The 27,125-nt window shown below is 40.0% G+C and overlaps 1 protein-coding gene across 1 annotated transcript in view; it reads left to right on the top strand.

The window, feature by feature from the left end:
• Positions 1 to 27,125, top strand: part of LOC124787906 (tripeptidyl-peptidase 2) — a 281,148-nt gene that overhangs the window by 213,578 nt on the left and 40,445 nt on the right. The window contains exons 16-18 of the mRNA XM_047254886.1: positions 4,601 to 4,726; positions 8,548 to 8,656; positions 11,802 to 12,046. Coding sequence (XP_047110842.1) covers positions 4,601 to 4,726; positions 8,548 to 8,656; positions 11,802 to 12,046 — 480 coding nt within the window. The remainder of the gene's footprint in view (positions 1 to 4,600; positions 4,727 to 8,547; positions 8,657 to 11,801; positions 12,047 to 27,125) is intronic.

Below are 27,125 nucleotides of genomic sequence, written 5' to 3' on the forward strand. Positions count from 1 at the left end.
TGTCATCTGGACCCGTGAATCTGGGGGAGGGGACACTGAAAGATCACATGACAGAGGCGAGGTGAATTTTTATGTCGGCACTGCAGGCCATCTGGACTTTGAATAAGATACATGCATGCACCAAGGAGACGGACGATCTCACCTCGCACCCACCGTCTGCTACCACTAAAAACCCTTTAAAAGAAAATATCGTGCAGTGTGAAGCGATATTTGTGGCTTTCCTTCGGCGCTGGATGCTTAGGAGGATGGAGGAGGTGGTGGAGTGTCCAATGGCGGCGGCCATGAAGCAATTCCACCAGCGAATGGTCCATCTCATTGTTGCAGACGATAGGAGGCGAGAAACAGTTGCAATGCTTGATCCCTGGTGTGTGTGGAGCGTAGTATAGGCTTCTGTTACTGGAAGGTTCTGACAAAACATTCCGCTTTGCTGTTTGACTGTGGTGCACTAGTTAGATGCTGTATGCCATTGTGGTCACAGAATGTTTCAAATTCATTTCATGTGAACTGAGATTCGTTGTCTGGCACTGTGACTTCCGGTAAACCTTCGAGGCAAAAAATCGATGACAACACCTGAATAGCTGTCTGACATTGTCAAGATCATTGGCACAGCAAAAGGAAACTTGCTATACGAGTCAACCACAATCAACTGACAAGTGTTCCAAAAAGGAGCCGCAAAGTCTATGTGCACACATTGCCATTGCGATTGCGACTGAGGCCAAGCAGAGAATTTTTGTGTCAGAGTGAACTGCTTTTCCGCACACGGGTGACACTGTGACGTCATCTGTTCTATTTGGGCGTCCATCCCCTGCCAAGTACAGTTTCAATACACTAACTGTTTCGTATGAACTACGCTCCAATGATCTTGGCGAAGTGACTGCAACATTTCTTTTTGCAAAGTGTTAGGGATCAACACATATGACTGTCTATTGCCATTTTGAACAAGAATTGCACCTTTCTGTACAGAGAGGCTATGCCCATATGCAAAGTGTCAGCACACTACAGAGCTCTTTATGCTATACAAGCAACAAGGCAAAGATGTGTGAATGTACATTAGCAAAATGTTCAAATCTGAATCAGCTTCCGTGACCTTTGCAATTTTCATATAGTTCAGCAGAAATGATTGAAGCAATTCAAAATCCTGAGCATCGATATGACAACGAGGGCAGCAGAAACATTAATGTCTGTGTCAGGACCAATCAGAAGATGTGAAAGTCCGCCTGGGTTACCAAGTTGAGCCATCAGACAATACACAATCTCGTAACTGGTATTGAGATAACAGCGAAGCCCATATTTGCAATTCTTGGGTAGTTCGTACAGGAACCAGTTTCGTCAGATGAAACAAGGACTGCAAAGGCTTGTGAACCATTACTAAGTAGAATTTTCTGCCATACAAATAATGGTGGAATTGAGTGACACCATACACAATGGCCAAAGCCTCTTTCTCAATTTGGGAATAGTTACACTGAGCATTGGACAACACTCTTGATGCGAAAGCAATAGGCCCATCTTTATCACCAATTCTGTGCGAAAGTACGGCACTGATTCTGTAAGAGGAAGCGTCAACTTTTAATACAACTGGTTTGCTAGGATCAAAGTGAACTAAGCATCAATCACTGAACAATGCATCTTCAAGTTTTTGAAAAGCTACTTGGCACTCATCTGTCCAGACATTCCTGTGATGCAATGCAGTTGCGATTTGTGCAGCATCATTCAGTATGAACTGAATATAATAGTTCATTTTCCCTAAGACTGACTGCAGTTCTGTGACATTGCAAGGAACTGGCAAATCTCGCATGGCTAACAAATGTGAGTGAAGAGGATGTACACCTTGACTGTTTATGACATGATCAAGATGCTGTAACTCAGGAGGTTTAAAAAAATCATGCTTGTCAAGTCTAAACTTTAGTCCTGCATCGCATAACACATGAAACAAGCACATAAATTTGCAATATGTTCTTCAGGTGTGTGACATGATACGACAATATCATCCAAATAGTTTGAACAGTTTGGTACTTGCACAGTCAGTTGTTCCAAATACTGTTAGAAAATGATGGGTGCGGAAGCACTGCTAAAAGGCAAATGCAAATATTTAAACAAACCCAAATGAGTATTTACTACACACACTTTTTTTGAGATTCTTCATTGAGTGGTATTTGAAGACACGCTTCACGCAAATCAGTTCTTGAAAAGTAGCGTCCAGTATCTAATTTCTCCATGAGATCCTCTGGGCATGGCAGTAGGTAAATATCGATCAGTTTTTGGGTTGACTGTGGACTTAGTCATCACAGAGGTGAATGTGACCTGAAGGTTTGGGGAGCAAAACCAGTGGACTTGCCCATTGACTAGCTTTTATCGGTGTAATAGCTTCGCTATCTTGCAATTCTTTAAGTTCAGCAGCGACTTTGTCCCATAATGCAATGGGAACAGTTCTGGCCTGGCAAAATTTTGGCTGAGCATTGTCTTCCAGAGTAATATGTGCAACAAATTTGTTAGCCTTGCCTAAACTTTCAGAAAAGAGTTCTGGGAATTCTTTCAGCAAGGTAGCTACTCTGTCCTGTGCATGGAATGCAGACACTGACAACACATTATCCTGAATGTTAAAGCCAAACATATCAAACGAATCTAGACCAAATATGTTCTCACACTCAGGTGATTGTAGCACTATAAAAGTCATTGTTCACATATGCAAGTGATACATGGCAGGTAATGTACCTTTTCTGACACTGGGAATGTCTTGTCCATTATAAGCAGTCAGTTGTGTGCTTGTTTTGTTTCACACAGACATGGGCAGCCTAACAGTTCATATGTGTGACATTTTAGCTATGTGACAGACAAACCTATGTCCAGCTGAAATTTCCCACAAAGAAGTAAAAGAACAAAAAGTTGTTTTGACTGGCATATCACTGAAGAAACTGCTTGTGTGCCAGTTTTGCGAATGTCTGTTGCAGACTGTGATTATACTGCATTAATGACATGGCCTTGTGACTAGACTTATGTGAGTGGGCCGAATTCTTATGTTTGTTCCAACGCAAACATACAGATTGTACATGTCCTTTCCTAACCCACGTGTAACACTGAGCTTGTCAGGAGGAACAGTCTAGGTACTTGTGCCATGAATAACACTGAGGGCAAGACTTAATTCTGTTCGCCTGTGTAGCTCAGTGTTGAGCGAACTGCCTACACCGTGTGAAGCGTTGCTTACTCGGCGTGGCTAGTGCAAGCTGCCGCTGAATGGGGCGATCGCAAACAAGGGACTTGACCCGATAAATAGCTGGCTGCTCAAATTTATCAGCCAACAGGGCACCTGAATTGTACTGACCTAGTATTTGCACTACCTGCCAAAATGATGGATCGGACTGTTTAAAAATCTATTCTCCAAGTCTGACAACAGGTACATTGTACACGATCAGATCATGCAACATAACATCTGAATATAAAGCACTGCAAGCACATTTGAATTTGCATTTCCATGTCATACCCTGCAAATCTGTTATCCACTCGCGATAAGTTTGTTCTGACCATTTTTTGCAGTTAAAGAATTGATACTTAGCTGCTACCACATTCACTTGTTGGTCATAGTAGCTTATTAGCGACTCAATAACCTGTTCATACGCAAGTTCCCTCGGAGTGGCATTAGGAAAAAGTTTGTTCATGAGGTGGAACACAGCACTTCCTACCATGGATAAGAAATAATGGCTTCTCACAGTACCTGGTACATTGTATTTCAAATTTTTGCAGCCACTCGAGCAATTCTTCTTCTTGTTCATGAAACTGTCGAAAAGGTGGCATAGCAGCTGTAGTAGATGGTGCTTGTTCTGTCGGACGTGCAGCATTGGCCAGTAGCTGCTGCACCTTGTTGAGTAGTGTAAATGCCCCTGCAAAGAAAAGGCAAGAAATAATTAAGGCGCTAGCAAACACAAAAACAAAATTCACTGGCTGTAGGCACTGGTTCATCATATAACTCACCGCCAATGTGGGGTCCTGCCCACTCATGTCGTACAGGATGCCTAGAAAGCTGTTTTCTCAGATACCTAGATAACATATAAGAAGATCATATTAATGGAGTTTATTACAGTAATTGAATTGACAATGTTTAACTTCGTATTTACACTGTGTGTCACAAGCAGTCGGCAATATTCAAATAATCAATGTCCTTCGCTAAATACAATGTCCACAAACATTCCTATGGATCACAAGTCACAGCTCTTAAAGTGCTCTCTTCTAGTCCAGATCTGCTAGTGTCCCTTCTTCTACTGTCCGCCTGAGGCTGGCAGGAGCGGAGCTTCTATTCTGCTCCTGTCATGGTGCAGTCCTAGTCAGCGTACTATTGGCTGACATCATCTCTCAGCCTTCTCTGCGGTTACGTTCTTGATCTTCGTTCCGGTGCTTATTGTTACGCCAGAACAACTGGTATTACAAACAGTTTTCTGTTTGTTAGTCTGCCATTTCTACAACAGAAAGTTGAGCTAAAGCTGCAATTTTTAAGAGGGCATTTATGTTTGGATATAGTATGTAACTTTCACTGTTGTTTTTAATTTTAACATTACACTATTTTTGTTTTGGTTACAATAAGTTTAAGAGGTTCATATATTTATTACAGGCCAAGTGAATCAAAAGTTACACCTCTGACTTCACGAGATGTTATTCCTCCGGCGAGACAAATCTATGAGCTGCAGTTAACGTATAATTTCCATATTGCTAAAGGCACAGAAGTGATTCCAAACTGGTGAGTAATAGACAAGATGAATAACCTGCAATAGTTACTGTCTTCAGGTAGTACTGTTGCCATTTTCTTGTGCTCAATCACTGCCAGCAACCTCACATCATTTTCAAATCTGTGTCAATTGTTAATTACATGTGTTTACGGACTATGCTTATTCAGAATCTGGGTTATTCATCAAGAGTTAATTTGTTTGCTGTTCTTGCAGGGGAGACACAAGAGAGAAAAATATTGTGCTTGACAATTTCATTTGTGTGTGTGTGCAATATTTCAACAAATATCCAGGAATTTGTTGGGCAGCAGACCTGAGGATCTGCATTAACTTAAATCAACCTCTAATAATATGTTATATTGTCTACAGACGCATGTGCCATGGTTCACCAGCACAAAATGACTTACAGAACCTAAATAAGCGGCAGTATAAAACCATCGAAGTCTGTACTGGAGCATTCAGATCAACTCCAACTAATGTTTTGATGGCAGAAGCAAATGAAATTCTCTTAGAATTACATAGAAAGAACATCACTACTGTAGTCCCGTTGCAACGTTTCCACTTCTCACTTGACAGTTTATTAGCAAAGATTAGACCACTCGCTATTAAGTGCTTTTCAGACCAGTATTGCTTTAGAAAGAAATTACTGCCCCTGGCAGATTTATACATTGATGCTTTGCTTTTGCATGAAAACATCACCACTTCCCCAATTTTTAACTGTTGCAGCACTTTGTACGCTACCACCTTAATGACACTGAACTTTTAAGACACACCTTCCATACATCCAAGATACACTGAATGAGAGAAACTTCAGCTGAAAGTTTAGCAGCAAGAACATCCTCTAGAGATACTTACACAGATGAACGTAACAAAAAGGCAGAGTAGAATCGAACTTGTGGACCGTAAGGCTAATTGAGGTGTCAAATTTCAGCTCCCTGGAGTAGCATCCATACTCACTGCAGAATTTTCAATGATTTTAGATGGGCTGAACATATGCAAAAGAATTTCAAGAAGAAACAACATTTTATCATATTTAGCTCAACATTGATGTTACTAAAACACTATGACATCAATAACACCCAGAATTCTCTTTTAAATCACTTTATAGAAGCAGTTCAGTAGCTATCCCACCTATATAAGACTACCATTATTTTTTGGATGAAGGCGCACAGCAGAATAAAGGAAAATGAAGAAGACACTTTGGCCAAGAAATCTGTGTATACTGGATTAGCGAAATAGGATAAAATGCCACTTGATGTCTACTGCATACGATAAGGGGAGAATCAGGTAGGATAAAATGCCACTTGATGTCTACTGCATACGATAAGGGGAGAATCAGGGCCCAGTGGAGTGAGATCCTGTACCAATCTTAGAAAATGAAAGAGAGAGACTATGCTGCAGTGGTACCTAATCTCCCATCATGTTCTTGGTACTTATTGTAAACACAGTAAAAACTTTATGGTTATAATGGCATGTGTTTGATTTAATCTTGAGATATTTGAGCAACATCTCTACTGCCTCAACACACTCATCTTCTTCATGTGAATTCGGCAGTGAGGAAGATGTTAACCACTTTTTCTTTGGCTCTGATAGAGATATCAAAAAAGCACAATTACCTGTATTTTGTAGCATGTGATGTCCTCTGGCAATACATTTCTGGTGAACAGTCACTCTCTGAGCCACAGAAGACCTAAAAGTGTATGAACTACTATATGACTTTATGGCAAACAAGAAAATAAGATTTTTTTTCTACATTATAATATAGTAAATGAATGCATATGCTCTTGTAACCCACTTTTCATATTAATCATTGTATTTTAATTTTCATAGATCATGATCTTATTTTCTGGTATTAAAAATATTTCAAAAAATGATTTTATTGGTTGGGTTTGTCAAGTAATATTCTCCTACAATGCAGCCAGGTATGGAAAAATTGTACAAGAGAACGGATTTGGAAACCAGGTTGAATCCACAGACATATCTTCTGTCAATGCCACCAGCAAGACTTCAGAAATTATGAAGTTATAAATTGTCATTTAACAGAAATTGGACCTCCTATGACTCCTTTTTTAATAGCCCCTATGTAATCTTCATTTTTTTAGTTATTGTTTTATTATATGTTTTTAAATGCAGCAGAGGAGACCACTCTTGTGACCTGTGTGTCCATAGGACAATACTCAATATATTTGTAAAATATAGGTTATGCAATTTGAGTTCATTTGCAGAGTCAGCGTAATAACATTTTTTCAAAGGAGGGTGGGGTGAAATGTGTTCATAGGAATTTTAAGTTATAGCTCTGAAAATGTAACACACATTTAGTAGCATATTCCATGAAAAGTTTGTGAACCAGATTGAGTGATTTTTATGAAAATATAATGGCTGCCAATGGAAGATTGGACCTAAAATTTTGGATCTTTCATGCAAACAGAGTAGAATCTGTTCATAATGTTGAAATATGAGGGCATGCTGAAAACTAATGCCTCCATATTTTTTATGTGAAAACTCGTAAAGCATTTCAAAAAGAACAAATATAACAGAGGCCTCCAAATTGTAATGTTGACATGACATGTAATGTAACTATGTCAATAGAGTTTTGAATTTGAAGAGTTCATCCACACAGGGAGAACCCTTTCCTTCATCATGAAAATGCCAGACCACACAAGAGCGTTGTGACATCTGCAGTAATCTGATGCCTTGAGTTCACGGTCGTTGGTCATCCTCCATTCAGTCCCAACTTGGCCCCATCTGATTTTCATCTGTTTCCAATGTTTCAAGAACAGCTTCAAGGACTTCACTTTGATAGTGATGAAGTGGTGCAAGCAGATAGGAGTTTGTTGCTAAATCAAACATTCTGCAGTGACAGTATCAGTGAACTGGTCTCTCATAGGGAGAAATGTGTTCATCACCAGTGTGACAATGTTGACAAATAAATATGTAGATATGAAGAATAAAGTTGTGGAATTTTAGTAACATTTAGTTCATTTAAAAAGCTTTCAGAGTTCTCACATTAGGAACTCGAAGCATGACTTTTCAGTATGTCCTCATAGTAGATATGGTCATCAGCTTAATGGCTGGAAATCTTTACATTTTGTATGTCTAAGAAACATGGTATCATTAATGTTGATTGTTCACCTTATAGAGAAAGTGTGGATTGGTCAAACAGAACGGATGTCATCTTCAGAATGTTTAATTTCCAATTCAGAAATGTATTGTATGGAGAATGTCTTGTGTAAGGATGCTACTGTGATTTGCTCACAGCTACAAATTGGAATTTATCTCTTGTGTTACCGGGACATATAACGACAAGTCAGTTGAAAATCTTGAACCTGAAGAAGGAAAAAAGAGCCAGATGGGAATCATGTTAAAAGAGTGTACTTGAGAATAACACAGCAGCAGTTACAAAATTTAGCTATGGTTCACACAACACATTATTGGTGTTGTGCCCTGATGTTCAAAAAAAAGGTATATAATCTAGATGCACTATACACTTTAAGGGTCCAGTGACCATTGTATCACACTGATTGCCTAGAAGGTAATTTTTGCCTACAGAAAAATAACAATGACAATGATTGCTATTGCTGTCTGTATGTGTTACGTTGTTACAGTGTATGACCCAATGGAGCTCTTACATTACTTACTTGAACTGTAGGTCTATTTTTACCATTATGTCTTTACTTTAAAAGATTCATGCAGGTAATTTTGTGAAGCTTGAAACTGAAATCACCAGGTGTTATTGGAGTAACTTTAAGGAAGATAACAGCTGTGCTGGTTTCTTGCTGTTATTGAAATTAATAGAGAAGAGAAAAAGGAACTAAACAATTTTGTTTCTTTTCAGTCCATTGCTGAGTGATCTCCTCTATGAATCAGAGTTTGAGTCACAGTTATGGATGCTTTTTGACTGCAATAAGCAATTACTGGCAACTGGGGATGCATATCCAAACAAGGTAAATACCTGTTAATTTATATACTGTAATCGTATTGGCATTAGGGTGAAGTAGGGACAACCTATTCATTCCTCTTTCTGGTGTGAAATCTGCACAGCACCAAGATTTTTCTCACAGTGAAGTGACATCAGCAAGATGGTAAATCCTTAATTGGGGGAGCTGGAATCAGCTCCTAGGCAAGCATTTATCATTTAGATTTTTTGTTTCCATTCTTCACAATAGGCAAATGCTAGAATTTATCTGAGGAGCAGCATTGTGGGCCAATGTCAAATACAATGAACGTGTGTGTGTGTGTGTGTGTGTGTGTGTGTGTGTGTGTGTGGGGTGGGGGGGGGGGGGGGGGGGTGGGGGGGGGGCGCGCGCGCGTATACGCGTTTATTGGGAAAGATAGATAACACGTACAGGCAGTCATAATGTTTTGGATCTTCATGAAGGGTTAACTAAGGTAAAAAAAAAAAAAAAAAAGTTATAGACACAGTAATTTGTGAAATAAAATAGGCGCTTCTATCTTTAATTTCACTTTCAGTTCAGTTCACCCATATTACCCATGCCGTATTAACATTGCAGTTATCTGTTTCAAGAGCAGATCTTACATTTGTAGAGCTTGTAGTGTTGTTGACATTACTACGTAATATTATAAAGGTGATTGAGGTAAGCTGTTTGGGTGTGGGCTGTCTAAGATGGGAATGTGGACAGCAGCAGAAGCTGGTCCAGGTGAAGATGCAACTCTTTATTAGTTCTTTACTTATTCATACTGTTCAGATATTCTTCTGATAGTGCTCCATTCACTAGCTCGGTCCGGAGTTCCCTTGTAATACTCTGCTTTTGTAGCTGCATACATTGACATACAGCAGGTGACTTGTGTGCGCTGCTCTGAAAATAGAGCGCTGTGCTGGCATCTCTGGTAATCGAGGCAAGCCAAGACAGTGGAATGAGACTGCGCTGCAGTCACGGGCGGCCACCAGGTCTTATCTGTTGCAGAAGGTCGCATCGTTCCAGTGGCACAATGACAATATTGCGTGGAGTCGAAATCTGGACTGACGGTCAGGAGCATGGGAAGGGGGATGGCACAGTGTTGCCTGCCTGGGCTGGGCAGATAGGCAGATGTCCCACCTCATGGTCTGGTGGTGGCAGAGTCCACAGTGAGGATTCCCGGCTGACACACAGCAAGTGCCAGGTGTGGCACTGCCATGCCGAAACGTGACGTTCTAGGGTGTGGACCAGCATTTAACTGCTGGTTCCCAGCACTGAATTCATGGTAGGGTTGCGTTTGTGGGCCACTGCGAACTATCTGGAACAGGGCAGTATCCAGGGTCTGGCATAATCGTCAACGATGTGGAAGTCAAACAAGCCAGAGTGGCTCCTTCAAGGTCCTTGAAGGCTGGACCCATGGCATTGACACCCAGGTTGGTGTCACGGAAGTCTTGCTGCTGCTGAGGGTTGTTGATCAAGCAGGAATGACGGCCTGCTGTGGCCAATGTCTGTGGCTTGCTACCTTATTTGGCACTCATAGTCGAATGACATGGGAGCCAATCACACAGTCCAGCATCTGCTGTCTGGCTGTGGCCTCGTTGCAGTTCTGCTCCAAATTCTCCTATAGCTTTGTCCCGTTACAATCTCCACCTCTCTGCAAAGAAAATTCACCCTCGAATTTTACTGAAATGAAAGCACTGGATAATTTACACTTATAAATTCTGTGTTTGCTTCTCCACTCACACTATCATATGGTGCATCATTTGTCTGCTGTAACTAACAACTATATACACTTCCTCACACTCACTAAATCCATGTGTTCTCATTTCCACATTGGTTACACTCTCTCTCCCCTGCCCCCCCCCCCCACCCTCTCTCTCCCCTGCCCCCCACCCTCTCTCTCCCCTGCCCCCCACCCTCTCTCTCCCCTGCCCCCCACCCTCTCTCTCCCCTGCCCCCCACCCTCTCTCTCCCCTGCCCCCCACCCTCTCTCTCCCCTGCCCCCCCCAACCTCTCTCTCCCCTGCCCCCCCACCCTCTGTCCCCCTGCCCCCCGCCCCCACACATCCCCTCTCGGTCCACCTGCCCCCCGCAACTTAAGTGTAAGTTGATCCGAGAACTTCACATTTTCACCAGATTTTTGTACTTAATGTGAGACTGTAGTAAAAAGATATATTTTGTAAACCAGTTGGAATGTAACTGTTTTGATACAATAAGAAACATAACAAAACAGGCCAAAATTATAATTAAAATGAACGTAGTCTACAAAATTCGAACCTGGCTTCAGCTCTGAATTGAAAAAGTATGTATTAGTGGTGATGTGTTTATGATCTTCAACAGGACTAGTTTTTGTGGATTTTGAGTATCATTTGTATAAATACACTGTTATTCGTGAGTACCTTCAGGGCCTCAGAAGATAAGTACACAAAAACTACAAGAGATACAGTAAAATTACACATATCAGTTGACAGATCATCCCTCCAAGTTTAGATTCCCAATATGCACAATGGTGCAGTTCCTGAGTATGAGTATGAGTATGCCATTAGGGGACAGGCATGTCAGAACATGCAAACAAATCATCTACCCCGTATTGTAGCATCGAATTGGTTTGTATCTACAGGCAAACAACCCAATGAACAGAGACTGAGCGAGGTGGCGCAGTGGTTAGCCTAAATCGCTCTGGATTAATGCCGGGATAGTTCCTTTGAAAGGGCACAGCCGACTTCCGTCCCCGTCATTCCCTAATCCGATGAGACTGATGACCTTGCAGTTTGGTCTCTTGCCCCAAACAACCCAACCCCAACGAACTGATTTCCAAGGTAGGCTGATGTCATTGAACCTTCCCAGGCAGCCGCAGCTACAGTGAACTCAACGATTCTGCCTATTCTGACACTTGCTGCTTCACAAAAAGTGGCAGTAGTGAACACCTGTAATTCGTGTTAAAAACTTGGAGAGATGCTTTATCCACTGTTACTTGTCTATTGTCTGTATTTCTTGTAATTTCAAGCAATTGTTTTTTGTAAAACCGGAGGTACGTATGAATTACCCTGTATAAAAAATTTTCCAGCTGTTTGGAAAATATAAAGTGGTTAACCAAAAATTGTAATTAATGATGTAACATTATGTTATTTTAATGATGTAATATTCTTCATTGTGTTACCTTTTTATTACAGTATATTGTGAAATTGGAAAAAGGGGATTATGTGATACGGATGCATGTACGCCACGAACGCAAAGACTTACTGGATAAAATTACAGAGCTGCCTCTGTTGCTCGTCCAAAAGCTCTCCACACCCATCAGCTTAGACGTCTATGCTAGTCAGACACAAGCTACAACTTGTGGGAAGAAGATGCTGTGTGCCAGTCTACCCCCTAACCATGTGCTGCCGTTCTACATAGCTCCACTGCCTGCAGAGAAGTCAGTATGACTATCTATTTGTGTAAATTTGCAAGTTTTTTCTCTTAGTTTAATGCTGCAATGCAGTGGTAAAAAAATCTAATCACATCAAAGGTAGAAGGTATTAATATGTCACCTTGATTCTTGCATATCACTTTCTTTTTCCATATAAATCTTTCAACATATAAACCACTTTTGAAGTAGGAATCATGGATGTGAAGTGTCTACATATCCTACTGTGTTCAGTATAAGTTACTCTATGCCACCAAATCATCTTTTAAGTCAAACATTCTGAAGGTGGCAGGGGCAAAGTACAGGGAGCGAAAGGCTATTTACAATTTGTACAGAAACCAGATGGCAGTTATATGAGTCGACGGGCATGAAAGGGAAGCAGTGGTTGGGAAGGGAGTGAGACAGGGTTGTAGCCTATCCCCGATGTTATTCAATCTGTATATTGAGCAAGCAGTGAAGGAAACGAAAGAAAAATTCGGAGTAGGTATTAAAATCCATGGAGAAGAAATAAAAACTTTGAGGTTTGCCGATGACATTGTAATTCTGTCAGAGACAGCAAAGGACCTAGAAGAGCAGTTGAACGGAATGGACAGTGTCTTGAAAGGAGGGTATAAGATGAACATCAACAAAAGCAAAACAAGGATAATGGAATGTAGTCTAATTAAGTCGGGTGATGCTGAGGGAATTAGATTAGCAAATGAGACACTTAAAATAGTAAAGGAGTTTTGTATTTGGTGAGCAAAATAACTGATGATGGTCGAAGTAGAGTGGATATAAAATGTCGACTGGCAATGGCAAGGAAAGCGTTTCTGAAGAAGAGAAATTTGTTAACATCGAGTATAGATTTAAGTGTCAGGAAGGAGTTTCTGAAAGTATTTGTATGGAGCGTAGCCATGTATGGAAGTGAAACATGGACGATAACTAGTTTGGACAAGAAGAGGATAGAAGCTTTCGAAATGTGGTGCTACAGAAGAATGCTGAAGATTAGATGGGTAGATCATATAACTAATGACGAGGTATTGAATAGGATTGGGGAGAAGAGAAGTTTGTGGCACAACTTGACTAGAAGAAGGGATCGATTAATAGGACATGTTCTAAGGCATCAAGGGATCACCAATTTAGTATTTGAGGGCGGCGTGGAGGGTAAAAATCGTAGAGGGAGACCAAGAGAAGAATACACTAAACAGATTCAGAAGTATGTAGGTTGCAGTAGGTACTGTGAGTTGAAGAAGCTTGCACAGGATAGAGTAGCATGGAGAGCTGCATCAAACCAGTCTCAGGACTGAAGACAACAACAACAACAACAACAACAACAATTCTGGTGGGTACATATACATAGAAAGTTGAGATTACTCCTTGCTAAGGCCTTTGAACTTGCATTATCTTTCAAGCATCAAATCTGCAAACACCAATCCACACAGATTTCTAATCTTTTATTGTGATCATCAAGCCATCGTTGCCCATTGTAAACTATTGTCTCTTTCTTTGCTGTTATTATACCTCTTAAGACTCACTGCATGCTTCGAGGCAGCAATACTACACTGAGAACACAAAGGGTGGCTTGTGTAGTTTTATATACGCTATATAAAATTAAGTCGTTGACCACAGGAATACAGATTGACTGTTTGTCATTTTGTACACCAGAGGCGGCCAAAATTTCAGTTCTCGGCACTTGCCACGCCACGAGTGCCAAAACGCTCAGTGCCACTTCACATTTCCCCCACCGCCACCTGACACTGGCTGAGTGCAAGGAGGGGGAAGACAGTAAAACTATGAATGCACTGTATTTCAATGGCATTGCAGTTGCATTGCATACTATTTGGTTTTATACTTCACATTTCTCAATAACATAAGTCACAAAGAAAACAAATTTTCAGTATCATTAAATTATTTTTGGTCTACTGAAGACATAATTTTTATGAGGTACAAACTGTCTGCGATATGGACACACAGAAAAAATTTCGGAGAGTTTCAATCTCGAGTTACCACGTAAATGTGACTTATTTAGTTTCATAAACGAAAAAAGTCTTTTGCACAAATATGTTGATCGAAATATTGTAGCACTTTTGTAACCTCGTTAAGGAGACTCAAGCTCTACCTGAGGAAAGCAATGTAGATGTCCCGGACAGTTTAATGTAAAAAGATTTGTCATTAAAACGGGAATTACCTTGAAGGTCAGGCAGTCAACATCAGCATTTGCACAGGGCCATGTTCAACTGAAACAGCAAATGGTCTCAGAAACAGATGTAAAATTGACACTGTCCTTAAAATCTTTATAAAACTATCCTAGTTATTCTTTCAGGTCAAAATTAATTCTTCGAACCCCCAGTTTTCTTTAATGGCAGTGAGCTTAGGGACTTGGACTGTCTTTATCAGAATTTGTCCCTTCGACAACATGATTTTCTTTTTAAGGGAACCACACTGTGGTTCAGGTTGAAAAATATCGACTTTCGGTTTTCATCATATTTCGATAGATTAAGGTTTTATTTAAGTACTATGAAAAGGATTTTGCTGAATTTTTTTTTTAAAGAGCGTTTTCCTACCACGTGTGTTTGTGTCACGCCCACTTTTCTGTCACCCACTTTTCTGCATACATTTTAGGTCTTTGTATCCCCTGCATTGCACATTAGGGATTTTTTACTCCAGAGTGTGTTGGCTATCCTTAGAATGTAATGGTCAGTATTCTTTTGTTTCTGCTGTTTGTAAACAACCTTTCAAACACATGGTTAATATTGTTAAAGTGTGATTGCGAGTAGTTGTTATACTTACGTTTGCAGTGCTTGTTTACGTGTGTTTTGTTGTGTTTATTGAAGATGAAACGTAGAGGCATTTTCAAGAAAAGACAATATAGAGGAAACAAGTTTAGAAAGCTTTCTGTACGAGAGGTTATGTTGCCTGGCAACTATGTTTCTGATTGTAATCCTTCAACAAGTGCATCATCAAAGAAGCTCTCACCATTTCAAGAGAGTTACAACGAATTTACTGTAAGTGACAAGAGGTGCAGTAATGTAATTATAAATGTGAGAATATTATCAGATGTAATTTCTGAGGGTGCCAGTGGGAGAAAAGGCCTAGCAATTGCTTTGGATTTAATTTGCACTAAATGCTCAGCTGTGATTTCATTATGAGTTCTTCTAAACCAGATGCAGGTGGTCCTTATGAAATCAATACTAGATTAGTTTATTCCTTACAATCCATTGGCAATGGCATGGCTGCAGGGAGAACATTTTGTTCAGTGATGAACTTACATCAACCACCAAATAAATTTGAAAAACTGACTGCAATATTAGAGAAATCTGTATGTGAGGTGAATGAGGAAAGCATGAAACTGGTAGGGAAGCAGTGGAAGAAAATGATAGATGTTCAGACATTGCAGTTGCACTTGATGGAAGTTGGCAGAAAAGAGGACGTACTTCTCTGGATGGAGTAATGACTGACTGCCACGAGTGTAGACACCAGTAAAGTGTTAAAGATGTAGAGATAATGTCTAAATATTGCAAATGTCTAAATATTGCAAATGTCTAAATATTGCAAATGTCTAAATATTGCAAATGTTGTAAAGTCAATGAACATAAAGAACGCAACTGTGTAGCTAATTTTAGAGGAGCATGTGGTGGTATGGAAGTTCATGGAGTACAACAAATATTTCATCTCTCCATAGAAACAATTGGCGTACGGTGCACCAAATATTTTGGCAGTGGTGACAGTAAGGCATACAACAATGTGGTGAACTCTAAGCCATATGGAGATGCCATTATTAGCAAAATAGAATGTGTAGGCCATGTTCAAAAACATTTGGGAACAAGGCTGAGAAAACTCACTGTTGATGTGAGAGGAAAAAATTAGAAGATGGAAAATTGTTGACCGGACAGGGTCGGTTAACTAAAACTGAGATAGAAAATAAAGAAAATCTGGAGGCAGTGAAGAGAGATGTTTGGGCCATATTCTTCCATAGGTCCTCTACTGACGATAAACCATGTCATGGATCGTGACCATCAGGAGAAAATTCGTGGTGCAAATACAATAAGGCTCAAGCAACTAGAGAATCTTATTCTCACCAGCATTCTCTTCCTGCTGCTGTTATTACAGAAATTAAACCTATTTTCAGAGACTTGGCTCATCCTGACCACCTAAGGAAATGTCTGCATGGGCAGACACAGAACCCAAATGAATGTTTCAACAGCATAATTTGGAACTGCGTTACTAAAACTGTATTTGTAGGCATGCATACAATGGAACTAGGAGTTCATGATGCTGTTATTAACATTCAGTTGTGGTAATATTGGAAAGTGTTGAGTACTGAAAAAGCTGGGAATTAATCCTGGTGAAAATATGATCACCGGGCTGCAACATTGCAATATTATGAGGATAGCCGATGCAGACAGGTCTGCATCTAATATGGCCAAGAAAGCAAGACAGACATCCAGGAAGGTGAAAAAGAAGCTGGAAGACCTGCTAGAGGCCAAAGAAGGCCATCATATGCAGCAGGACAGTTTTAATTAACTGTAAGTAACAAATTTCAAAAGTTTTTTCGGTAAAGTCAATTTCCCGCAAACTAAAATTTTCAGTACATATGCCCCATTATATCAGAAACTATTACAGATAAACTAATGAAATTTTCAGAGACTCTGCATAACATAAAAAGCCACCTCTGGTATTACATTAATTAATATTCTCCCATTAGGAACTCCACAAAAAATATTTTCAACAGAAAAAACTTAATATTTTTTGTTAATAAATTTAAAAAAGTATTTCTTAAAAACTATAAAATGGATAAAGTAGATTTTAGTACGGTTGACTCTGTTAGCATCATTTAACATACATTAAAAATGTTAAGGTCGTGCATCAAATAGTTTTTTTTCAGAAATGGGTCGAATACGTGCCTAAATTAACAGGGGTTAGATAGGCAGGGTGTGCTCACCTTAAATGCATCCCCATCAAATCGGGAAGAAGTTACCTTGTAATGTCTTACTGTTAGCAGTGTGAAGTCAAGGCCACTTAAGATGCGAAGTCTCCAATCCATTCCAGATGTTCTAATTTTCATTCTTGCACTCCTTTTCTCCTTCCTAATTCAACAATAGCAAGTTTTAAAACAGAAAATTGTTCCAGGCATGTCCCTTCACTTAACCAACATACTTTGCAGTAAAATATGAAGTCTCGACACTCTTTGTTCAGTTCCACCGAAAACAGTTGCAACTAACAATGGAATAATGCGCGTGACTATTTGTACAACCAATTTCTTCATGTGCTCCAAGCCTGCAAATTTAGCACAAAGGACTTTATGTACAGAACAATGAATCCATCCATTGATAGTTGTAATTTTTTGCTGTTTAATTTCAACAAAATCATTAAATTAACCATATACTGGCGATGCTAAGTTGTGGATAGGCAAAACAAGGAGACTGTCACAAATAAGCTTTGTCAAACTGGGTTATCTGTCCTGGGTGACAATTTCAGTATCGGGGGCAAATTCGTATTCTTGAAGGAAAAAAAAAAAAAATTGTTGTTTCACAAAGCGCCTAGCATCTAGCGCACTTTGGTCTATCGATTATTCATATGATTTTGAAATGCATCCCTGTTGTTTTTCAAACACATTCTAAGTTGATTTCTCAATGAATCATAAGTTGATTGTTGAATGCGTCGCATCCAGAAATAAACTTTCCTGCAGACAAAAAGGGACGGGGCTATACGAGCTAAGCTGAATAAAGCCGAACGAGTGAATGCCAATCCCTGTTTATGTGGTTCACTGGGTTTGTGAATGATCAGCCTTGTTATAGTTACTAACAAAATCCGTAGATTCAGTCTACCAGAGTGGAAATAAAACGACTAACAAGAGTAACAGGTAAGAATATCTTGTAGAACAAGGTGGTAATTATATCAAAACGTTAGAAACAGTCAAAAACTAAATGCAGCAGCTCATTACAAACAGTATTGTAAGGTGCTTAAAAATGTTATTAGGAAGGCAAAAAGTATGTGGTATGCAGATAGAATAGCTAAGTCTCAGGATAAAAGTAAAATTATATGGTCAGTCATAAAGGACGTGGCTGGTCTGCAGAGACAGGTCGAAGATATAGAATCAGTGTGTAGTGGGAATGTCCGTGTTACTGATAAGTCGCACATATGTACAGTATTTAATAATCACTATCTGATTATAGCAGGTTTACTAAATAGAAACCTAGTCCCAACAGGGAATCATATAGCGCTCTTAGAAAAAAGTGTTCGGAGACTGTTACCTGAAATGCTCCTCCATGATGCTCACTAGAGGGAGATTGAGTTAATAATTAAATCACTAAAGACCAAGAACTCTCATGGCTATGACGGGGTATCTAGCAGAATACTGAAGTATTGTTCTATGTATGTTAGCCCATATCTGTAACTTTTCCTTTAGGAGGGGTTGGTTTCCTGACCGAATAAAGTACTCGGTAGTGGAGCCACTTTATAAAAAGGCGGCGTGGCGGCAAGAGTCAAACCAGCAGACTGGGAGCATGAGAGGCACCACAGGACATTACAACTTCCACTGTCCTGAATATAGTTTGATGGCATCCATTACAAAATATTACACGTTTAAATTCCACAGAGCAAAATACAGTGGCGTAAGATAGAAGAATGCTGTGTGAAGAAGCGTAGCACTGCACTTTGGTACACTTACGACCAAATAACATGTCTTACATTTCCTCAAACACAAATGTTTTATGATCTCACGTCAAATGAAAACATAACGGATTTCTGTGGCTGGGAGCTATCGAGTGAATTAAAATACATTCACATAATTACAGAAGGCTCAAATATGTTGTTAGTTTGAGATTTTTTATTTCCACCTTTCTGACAGTCGAGCATTAATCACCTTGCATAACAATGAAGTTATTTTTGGTTGGTTTGCTAAAGAAATTTTGCTTTTATTAATCTTTTCTGCTGAGGCAGTCAATTTATTTGAAACAAAGTATTTAATTCCACACTATTGGTGTGTTTCAACTGTTCGCTGTATGGTTTCGTCTTCCACCATATATGGCATTATGCTATAATAAGGAACCAAATACGAGATAATACAGTACTGGTACTCTGAAGAAAATTTACATTCTAATCTGGACACACAAATGTGCACTTTAAGCCAAATTATGCATTTTAGTATGGTTCACAAAATTCCGATGCTCTTTTAGTATTCTCTGGTGTTTTCTTTTATGACATAATGTTGTATCTTTTAATGTTTTACACGTACAAATATAGGCTATGGGCTTCGTGCGTCATCGTAGCTGCGCAAGTGCGGTGACGCCTGTTGTCTGGCGGTTTCTGGCAACTGCTGAAACAGGCGTATTTCTAACAGGTCGCAGGAAAATATTGTGAATGGTTGTTTGAGAAAATCATTACTTTCAAAGTAAATTTCCTTTCACATAAGATGTACTGCAAGAATGTACGATAAATTTCTCAAATCACAGAGCATTTGATTCTCATTTAAATATCAACTCTTTGAGGATGACCATTTAGAAGAATTTCGAGCCCAGAAGATTTTACTGACACATTTGTGTGATGTGTCTTGAAGTGTAACACACGCAAAAAAGATTAACATATGTGAAAGCTTAGCTTCTCTTGCAGCTTTTTAATTTGCAAGACCAATGTTGTATGTGAAAGCTTTACTGTTCTTGTAGCAACACTGTGTATTATTTTAAACCATTAACTTTTTGTATTTGTGTGTTTGCACTACTTAACAGTGATGTTGCTATTGGCTGACTACATCTCGTGTCCTATGCTCTGAATATCCCCCATTTGCTAGCGAGATCATGTGACATGATGCAGCTAGCTCGACTCCACATGCTACTGGCTCAAGAAAACAATCACCGAAGGTATGACACGAGCCACCGCCATGTTGTCTACCAGCCTGGTGACCTCGTATGGATCTTCACTCCTGTTCGGAAGGTTGGTCTCTCTGAGAAGCCCCTCATGCGCTATGTTGGACCTTATAAGGTTGTAAGAGTTATCTGATGTTACTTATGAAAGTTGAAGATTTCGACCCCGACACAAGACGACGAAAGATCAGAGATACGGTCCAAGTCTTTTGAATGAAGCCCTATAATGATCCTGCAACCCAGGGTAAATTCGAAGCTCCAGCAACAGGCAACAAGCGGAAAGGTGACGAAGAGTGTAGCGGCAAAAGAAGTTCTAAGAAAATCAACGCCAGGGTGAGAATCAGTCATAGGGAGTCTGAGTATGCAGGACCGATGACTCGTTCCCAGACTAGGAGGACGTAACACAGAGACGCTGCTCCCTTAAGGGGTTGTAGTGGTTATGATGATAAACTGTTGTGTGTGGGGGGGGGGGGGGGGGGGTCATGAGTTCAAAACTCACCTGGACTGTACAATTTTAATTTCTATATTCGGTTTGAGTACATTCTAGAAGTATCCACAAATGTCAAGAATCATTTTACTGGAATGTTCTGTAGCTGTATATATACTGTGTGTGTTCTGGCTGGAGGCAGTTCGCTCCGCACTCTTGTGTGTATAAGTGCTGAATATACCTTCGTGAAGTGAAGTTAGTGTACATCATTCATCTAATTACACCTTCTTCAACGTGTCACTTAACAGGGAAAAAGTGTATTTTCACCTGGGAGAAAGTGTATTTTTAACTGGTAAAAATCTGGAAATTTTTTCCTTGTCCATGTATACACTCAGATGGCCCATGAATAAGTTCGCATAGGATGGTGCCATGTAGGTGCTCATAGCTGTACCCCAGATATGTTTGTAGGTAATGCCTTCAAAGGAGAAGTAAATTTGGGTGACAATATAGTTCGTCACAGTGACTAGGAAGGAAGTTTGTCGGTTTGGAATCCATCGGGCAATGGGGAAGATAGTGTTCATTAGCGGTAAGGTCATGGGCATTAGTGTTTTTAGTGTAAAGGGAGGTGGCTTCAGTAGTGATGATCATGGCACCGTGTGGTAAAGGGACAGGAAGTTGGAGAGTCAGTGGAGGAAATGGTGGTGTCTGTTATTGTAAGTTGCTGAGCACGCTACCCAACATGACATCCTTAATTTCAATGACTACTTCACAGCCTGTTGCATATACATCCTTCCTACCACCACCACCACCATCTTTTCTGAATTGTGCAGGGGGGAACTTTCCCTGCAATATACTGTATGTTCCCGTAACCCTCCTACCCTCAACCTTAGTTAGTCATTGTAGTCATTGTCTTCACTGATCCGGCCCCTTCCCTGTTCCCATTCCAGCACTACATAGCCCTCATTCCGCCATCGCACCCAGCCTTTTTACTTCTCTCCTTTTCCACTACCCCCTCCCCCCACCCCCCACACCCTCGCTGCCCTTTATCCAACATCCCACAGCACATAGTTAACCTACCCTCTCTCCACCTCATCCCTGCATGTTCCGCAGCAGCGTTGCACTGTCACGCCACCCGACGGTCTTTTTGTTCTGGCTATCTGTAACTCGGCATCTCCACTATATGGTGAGTGGCACTTTTCCTTTTCATAATATTGTTACATTTCATCCTGGATTTTCCATATACTTTCTGCAAAGTATTGTAATGTCCTTTCATAGCAAATAAGTAGTACCTGTTGTTATGCAAATTGAGAATTCTCATCTCTCTCTTCTGTCATTCCCATTAATTTTAAAGGATTGTGACTGTGAATTTCCTTCATACCACGAACAAATAGCGAAGGTTTTATGAAACTGACAGTATGATTTTGCTGATCCCAAAGAGTTGTCCCAATCAAAAAATGCTGCACCGCAATGCAAAATGAAATGTCGCGCTGTTCCGGGTACTTCAGAAAAGGACTGAACAAAGATGAGTGACAAGCTGGGCATTGGCATACACATGCTGCACGCATGGCCAGCTCTTATGTACACCATGCAAATGGTGTGGTGTGATGGCACACCTCTACAACTCATTTACCAGCTCATCATTGAATTTTGAATAATGTCTTGTGTAGCAAGTGCTGTTATTTGCCTGCAGGGGTACAGCAACCATTAGAAATTGAAACTGTAGATCCATCACAAGTCGCATGTAACTTTTTTGTTTTACATTTCACTAGACCAACACAAGCATCTTCAGAACTGTGGAAATATGTATTACACCAGTAAGATAAATTAACAGGTTAAACTTACAACATGATAACTTACATTACTTCGCTGAGGGTCACTCATTAAACATATTGGACTGTGTATTGCACTGCCATTAACTGTAAACAACCAACTTACTCTATTTTATGTATGATGTTGTCACTATACACAGCTCAATATTTTTAACAAGTGCCCCTCAGCCACATATCATATCGTATTGTAAGTTAAATTTGTTAACTTATCTCATTATATGGTTGTATAACACTTTGTATTCCCCCATTTCTGAAGGTGCTCGCATTAGTTGACTGAAGCAAGTAAAATAAAGAAAAAATTACTTGCAACTTGTGGCAGTTGTCCAGTTTTATCTTCTTGGGTTTTGGAAATAAACCAAAACTGCAACTGATTTGTCTTTGATGCAATTGTGTTTAATTGTATATTTTGTGTATTTAACTTATGAAATAAAAAGTGTAGAATCTGGAATGTCAGTGAGCTGCATCAGAATGACTGTGTACCATAATATACCTGGTTTAATACACATTTGGAACACACAATTTGTGGTATCCTACCCATTCGTCTCTTGTAGGGTGCCTAGGAAGCTGTTTTCTCCGTTAACTAGACAACATATAAGAAAATCGTATTAATGGAGTTTATTACAGTAAATGAATTGACAATACTTAACTTTTTTTTCTACATGACAGGTCACAAGCAATTGCGGCATGCAAATAATCAATGTCCTTCGATAGATAAAATTTCCATGCAAGCTAATCACACAAGTTCATAAGTCACTGCTATTGTTAATATCACTGTGGCTGAGGCTAGGCGGCATGTCCCTTTATTCTCTTTGTGTAGATACTGCTCTTGTCATGGTGACGTCCTAACCAGTGTGCTATTGGCTGACATCGTCTCACGGGCCTGTGCGCTTGCGATGCAATGCAGCCGCTATTTGTTCAGCATTTGGTATGAACCGAATATGATAGTTCATTTTCCCTAAAATTGACTGCAGTTCTGTAATGTTGCGAGGAACTGGCAAATCTCGTATGGCTAACAAATGTGACTAAAGAGGATGTACATCTTGACTGTTTATGACATGACCAAGATACTGCAACTCGGGAGGTTTAAAAAAATCACACTTGCCCACTATAACCTTTAGTCCTGCATCAGATAACACACAAAACAAAGCACATAAATTTGCAATATGTTCTTCAGGTGTGTGGCATGATACGACAATATCATCCAAATAGTTCGAACACTCTGGTACTTGTGCAGTCAGCTGTTCCAAACACCATTGGAAAATGCTGGGTGTGGAACCACTGTCAAAAGGCAAATACAAATATTTAAAGAAGCCCAAATGAGTTTTAACTACACACACTTTTTGAGGTTCTTCATTGAGCAGTGTTTGAAGATACGCATTTCGCATCTTAATTTTTGAAACAATGCATCCAGCACTTAATTTGTCCATGAGATCCTGTGGGCGTGCCAGTGGGTAAGTATCAGTCACAGTTTGTGGGTTGACTGTAGACTTCACAGAGGCGAATGCGACCTGAAGGTTGACGTGTCCAGTGACAAGCTGATATGGGCACAATAACTCCGCTATCTTGCAGTTCTTGAAGTTTAGCAGCAACTTTGTCCTTTAATGCAATGGGAACAGTTCTGGTCCGGCAAAATTTTGTCTGAGCATTGTCTTTCAGAACAATATGTGAAACAAAATTGTTAGCGTTGCATAAACATCCAGAAGAGAGTTCTGGGAATCCTTTTAGTAAGCTAGGTACACTGTCTCGTGCTTGGAATGCAGACACTGACAACACATTATCCGGAATGTTTAAAGCCAAACAAATCAAATGAATCTAGACTAAATATGTTCTCACACTCGCATGATTGAAGCACCGTAAAAGTCACTGTTCGCATACGTGAGTGATACATGGCAGGCAATGTACATTTTCCAAGACTGGGAATGTCTTTTCCATTATAAGCCATCAGTCGTGTGCTAGTTTTAGACCAGCACAGGGAGCCAGCAGTTCATATGTGTGATGATGTAGCAATGTGACAGAGGCACCTGGTCCAACTGAAATTTCCCACAAAGAAGTAAATGAACAAAAAATTGGTTTGACTGGCGTGTTACTGAAAAAAGTGCTTGCATGCCAGTTTTGAGAACGCCTGTTGCAGACTTTGAATATACCGCATTAATGACATGGGCCTTGTGACTAGACTTTTGTGAGTGGGCTGTATTCTTATGTTTGTTCCAGTGCAAACATACAGATTGTATATGTCCTTTCCTACCACAAGTGTAACACTGAGCTTGGCTGGAGGGGCAGTCTTAGCGTATGTGCAGTGAATAACACTGAGGGTAAGAATTAATTCTATTTGCCTGTGTAGCTGCCTGTTTAGGGAAGTGCTTACGCAGCGTGGAGAGGTGGTGTTTACTCAGCGTGACGAGTGCAAATTGTTGCCACCACCAAATGGGCCTATCGCATGCAAGTGACTCAACCCAATAGATAGCTGGCTGCTCAAATTTATCAGCCAACAGGGCACTTGAATCGTACTGATCTAGTATTTGCATGACCTGCTGAAATAATGGATCGGACTGTTTCAAAATCTGTTCTCAGAGTTTGACATCGGGTACATTGTATGCGATCGCATCACGCAACATAACAACTGAATATAAAGCACCATAAGCACATTCGAATTTGCATTCCTTGTTGTACCCTGCAAAACTGTTACTGACTTGCAATAAGTTTGTTCTGACCATTTTTTGCAATTAAGTAATTGATAACTAGCTGCTACCACATTCACTTGTTGCCCCTAATAGTTTGTTAGTGAATCTACCGCCTGTTCCTAAGAAAGTTCACTCGGAATGGTGTTAGGAAACCACTTCTGAGTTTATCGGAACACTGCATTTTCTACTGTGGATAATAGATAGGGGAGTTTCACAGTACCTGGTACGTTGTGAGCAAGTAAGTGAGCTTCCAATTGTTGCAACCACTCAGCCATTCCTCCTCTCGTTCACAAAACTGGCAAAAAGGCGATATAGCAGCTGTAGTGGATGATGTTTGTTCCGTCGGATGCACAGTGTTGGCCAGTAGTTGCTGCACTGTGTTGAGCAGGGTTGAAATTTGCTGCGTCTGGAACTAAAACATCTATATTAGCTGTGTTACATCTAATACTGGCAGCTGCAGCGCCTGAGCAAGGGGTGGGATAGCTGGGGTGGACGTGTTGGAAGAGACAAATGCAAAAGCAGACAAGGCAAGCGAGAAAAATAAGTACAAAAGCAAAAAAAAATTCTGCAATGCCCACCTGAAAACTCTTATTAGCAAAAGACTGTTAAAGCAAGTAAACATTGCTGCAAAGTAAAGACAAGAGAGAATTAAGGCACAAGCAAAACAAACAAATTCTGTAGCCGCGAGGCTCTGGGTTCATTGTATAACTTGTCGCCAGTGTGGGATCCTGCCCACTTGTCTCTTATAGTGTAGTGTTTCGAGAATTTCTGCATAAATTCTAGAACAACTCAGCCTTCTACCATCTCGAACTGATGATATTTTAGATGTGAGTGTGGGATGATAGAATCCTACCTACTGTGTGTCACATGTTTGTGTGTGCAGGTTTGAAATTCAGACGCCAGAAGAATGTCGACGCAGCGGTTGAATGGCAATGACAAGTACTTGTCGGGTGATCCAAGGAAGTTTTAGTCAAAGTGTACTGACGAACCATGGAGATTCTATGCTATTCTGTGCTAATTGTGTCAGTGACCATTGTTATAATAACGAGAACGGTTGAGAAGGTACTCTTGAAAAGAACTTTTGTCATAGCCTTGTTGAAGGGAAGACATGTATCCTGATTAATTTCGAGAATGGACATGGTGTTTAAACCACCTTTCTCTTATATGTAAATTAGTTTGTTTCTGACATTTGGAGACACAAGAGACTTAATAAACAGAATATAATTATGTGAAGAGTGGGTTTTGTAATATGTCTGAAGTTTAAACACATGTCATTAGTTAACACAAATGAAACTTTGTACGTCTACTTATTTTTATAAGTAGAGAGAGTCTTAAGAAATTGCTGTACTTAGCAGCATACTTAGGAGAAGAAAGTGAAAGAAAGTTTGCAGTAGCAGGCTAACTAGCAAGGAAAGTTGGCCGAGCATGTCATCTCGTAAAAGAAGTGGAAGTTAGTATATTTATTTCACACTTAAATTGTTGTCCAAAGCATTAGAATAGGGTGCCTAAGAAACTGCTTTCTCAGATAACTAGACAATATACAAGCAAATCATATTATTGGAGTTTATTACAATAATTTAATTGACAATACTTAATTTTCATTTCTACATGATGGGTCGCAAGCAATTGGCGACATGCAAATAATAAATGTCCTTTGATAGATAAAATTGCCATGCAAGTAAGTCACAGCTATCACTAATATCACTGCGGCTCTTCTAGTGCGACTCTTCTAGTCCTCTCGTCTAGTATGGCCGAGGCTAGGCAGTGCATTGGTTTTATTTTCTTCATGTAGATGCCGCTTCTGTCATGGTCCTAATCAGCGTGCTATTGGCTGATGTCGTCTCACAGCCTTCTGTGCTGCATCGTTCTTGATCTTTGTGCCGGCACTTGTTGTTATGCAGGAATATAATTCTAAAAAATAGAGAAATGGGATCTTATAGACAACTGAGGAACCTAAGGAATATTTGTGAATCTCCAAATAATTTTTGTGTCAGGTATAGAAGGTGATTTATAATTTTTGTTGATTTGATACAGTTGTGTGTGTGTGTGTGTGTGTGTGTGTGTGTGTGTGTGTGTGTGTGTGTGTGTGTTGGGTGACTTTTTATACTTAACATGAAAACGTATACTACGTCACTTAGAAAGCCCAGCATGTGTGTTGTCAGTGTATTAATTCATCTTGAGAGAAACTTCAAAGTCGGGTCCGAAAACCTCTACAACCACTGAATGTATTTTGTATCATTTTTTATCGACACCCAAAACTGGCCTTTTAAGCTGAAAATCAGTTAGCAAGATAGATAAATATTGTAGAAA

The sequence above is a fragment of the Schistocerca piceifrons genome, chromosome 3 (assembly GCF_021461385.2).
Source record: "Schistocerca piceifrons isolate TAMUIC-IGC-003096 chromosome 3, iqSchPice1.1, whole genome shotgun sequence".
Taxonomy (NCBI): Eukaryota; Metazoa; Arthropoda; class Insecta; order Orthoptera; family Acrididae; genus Schistocerca; species Schistocerca piceifrons.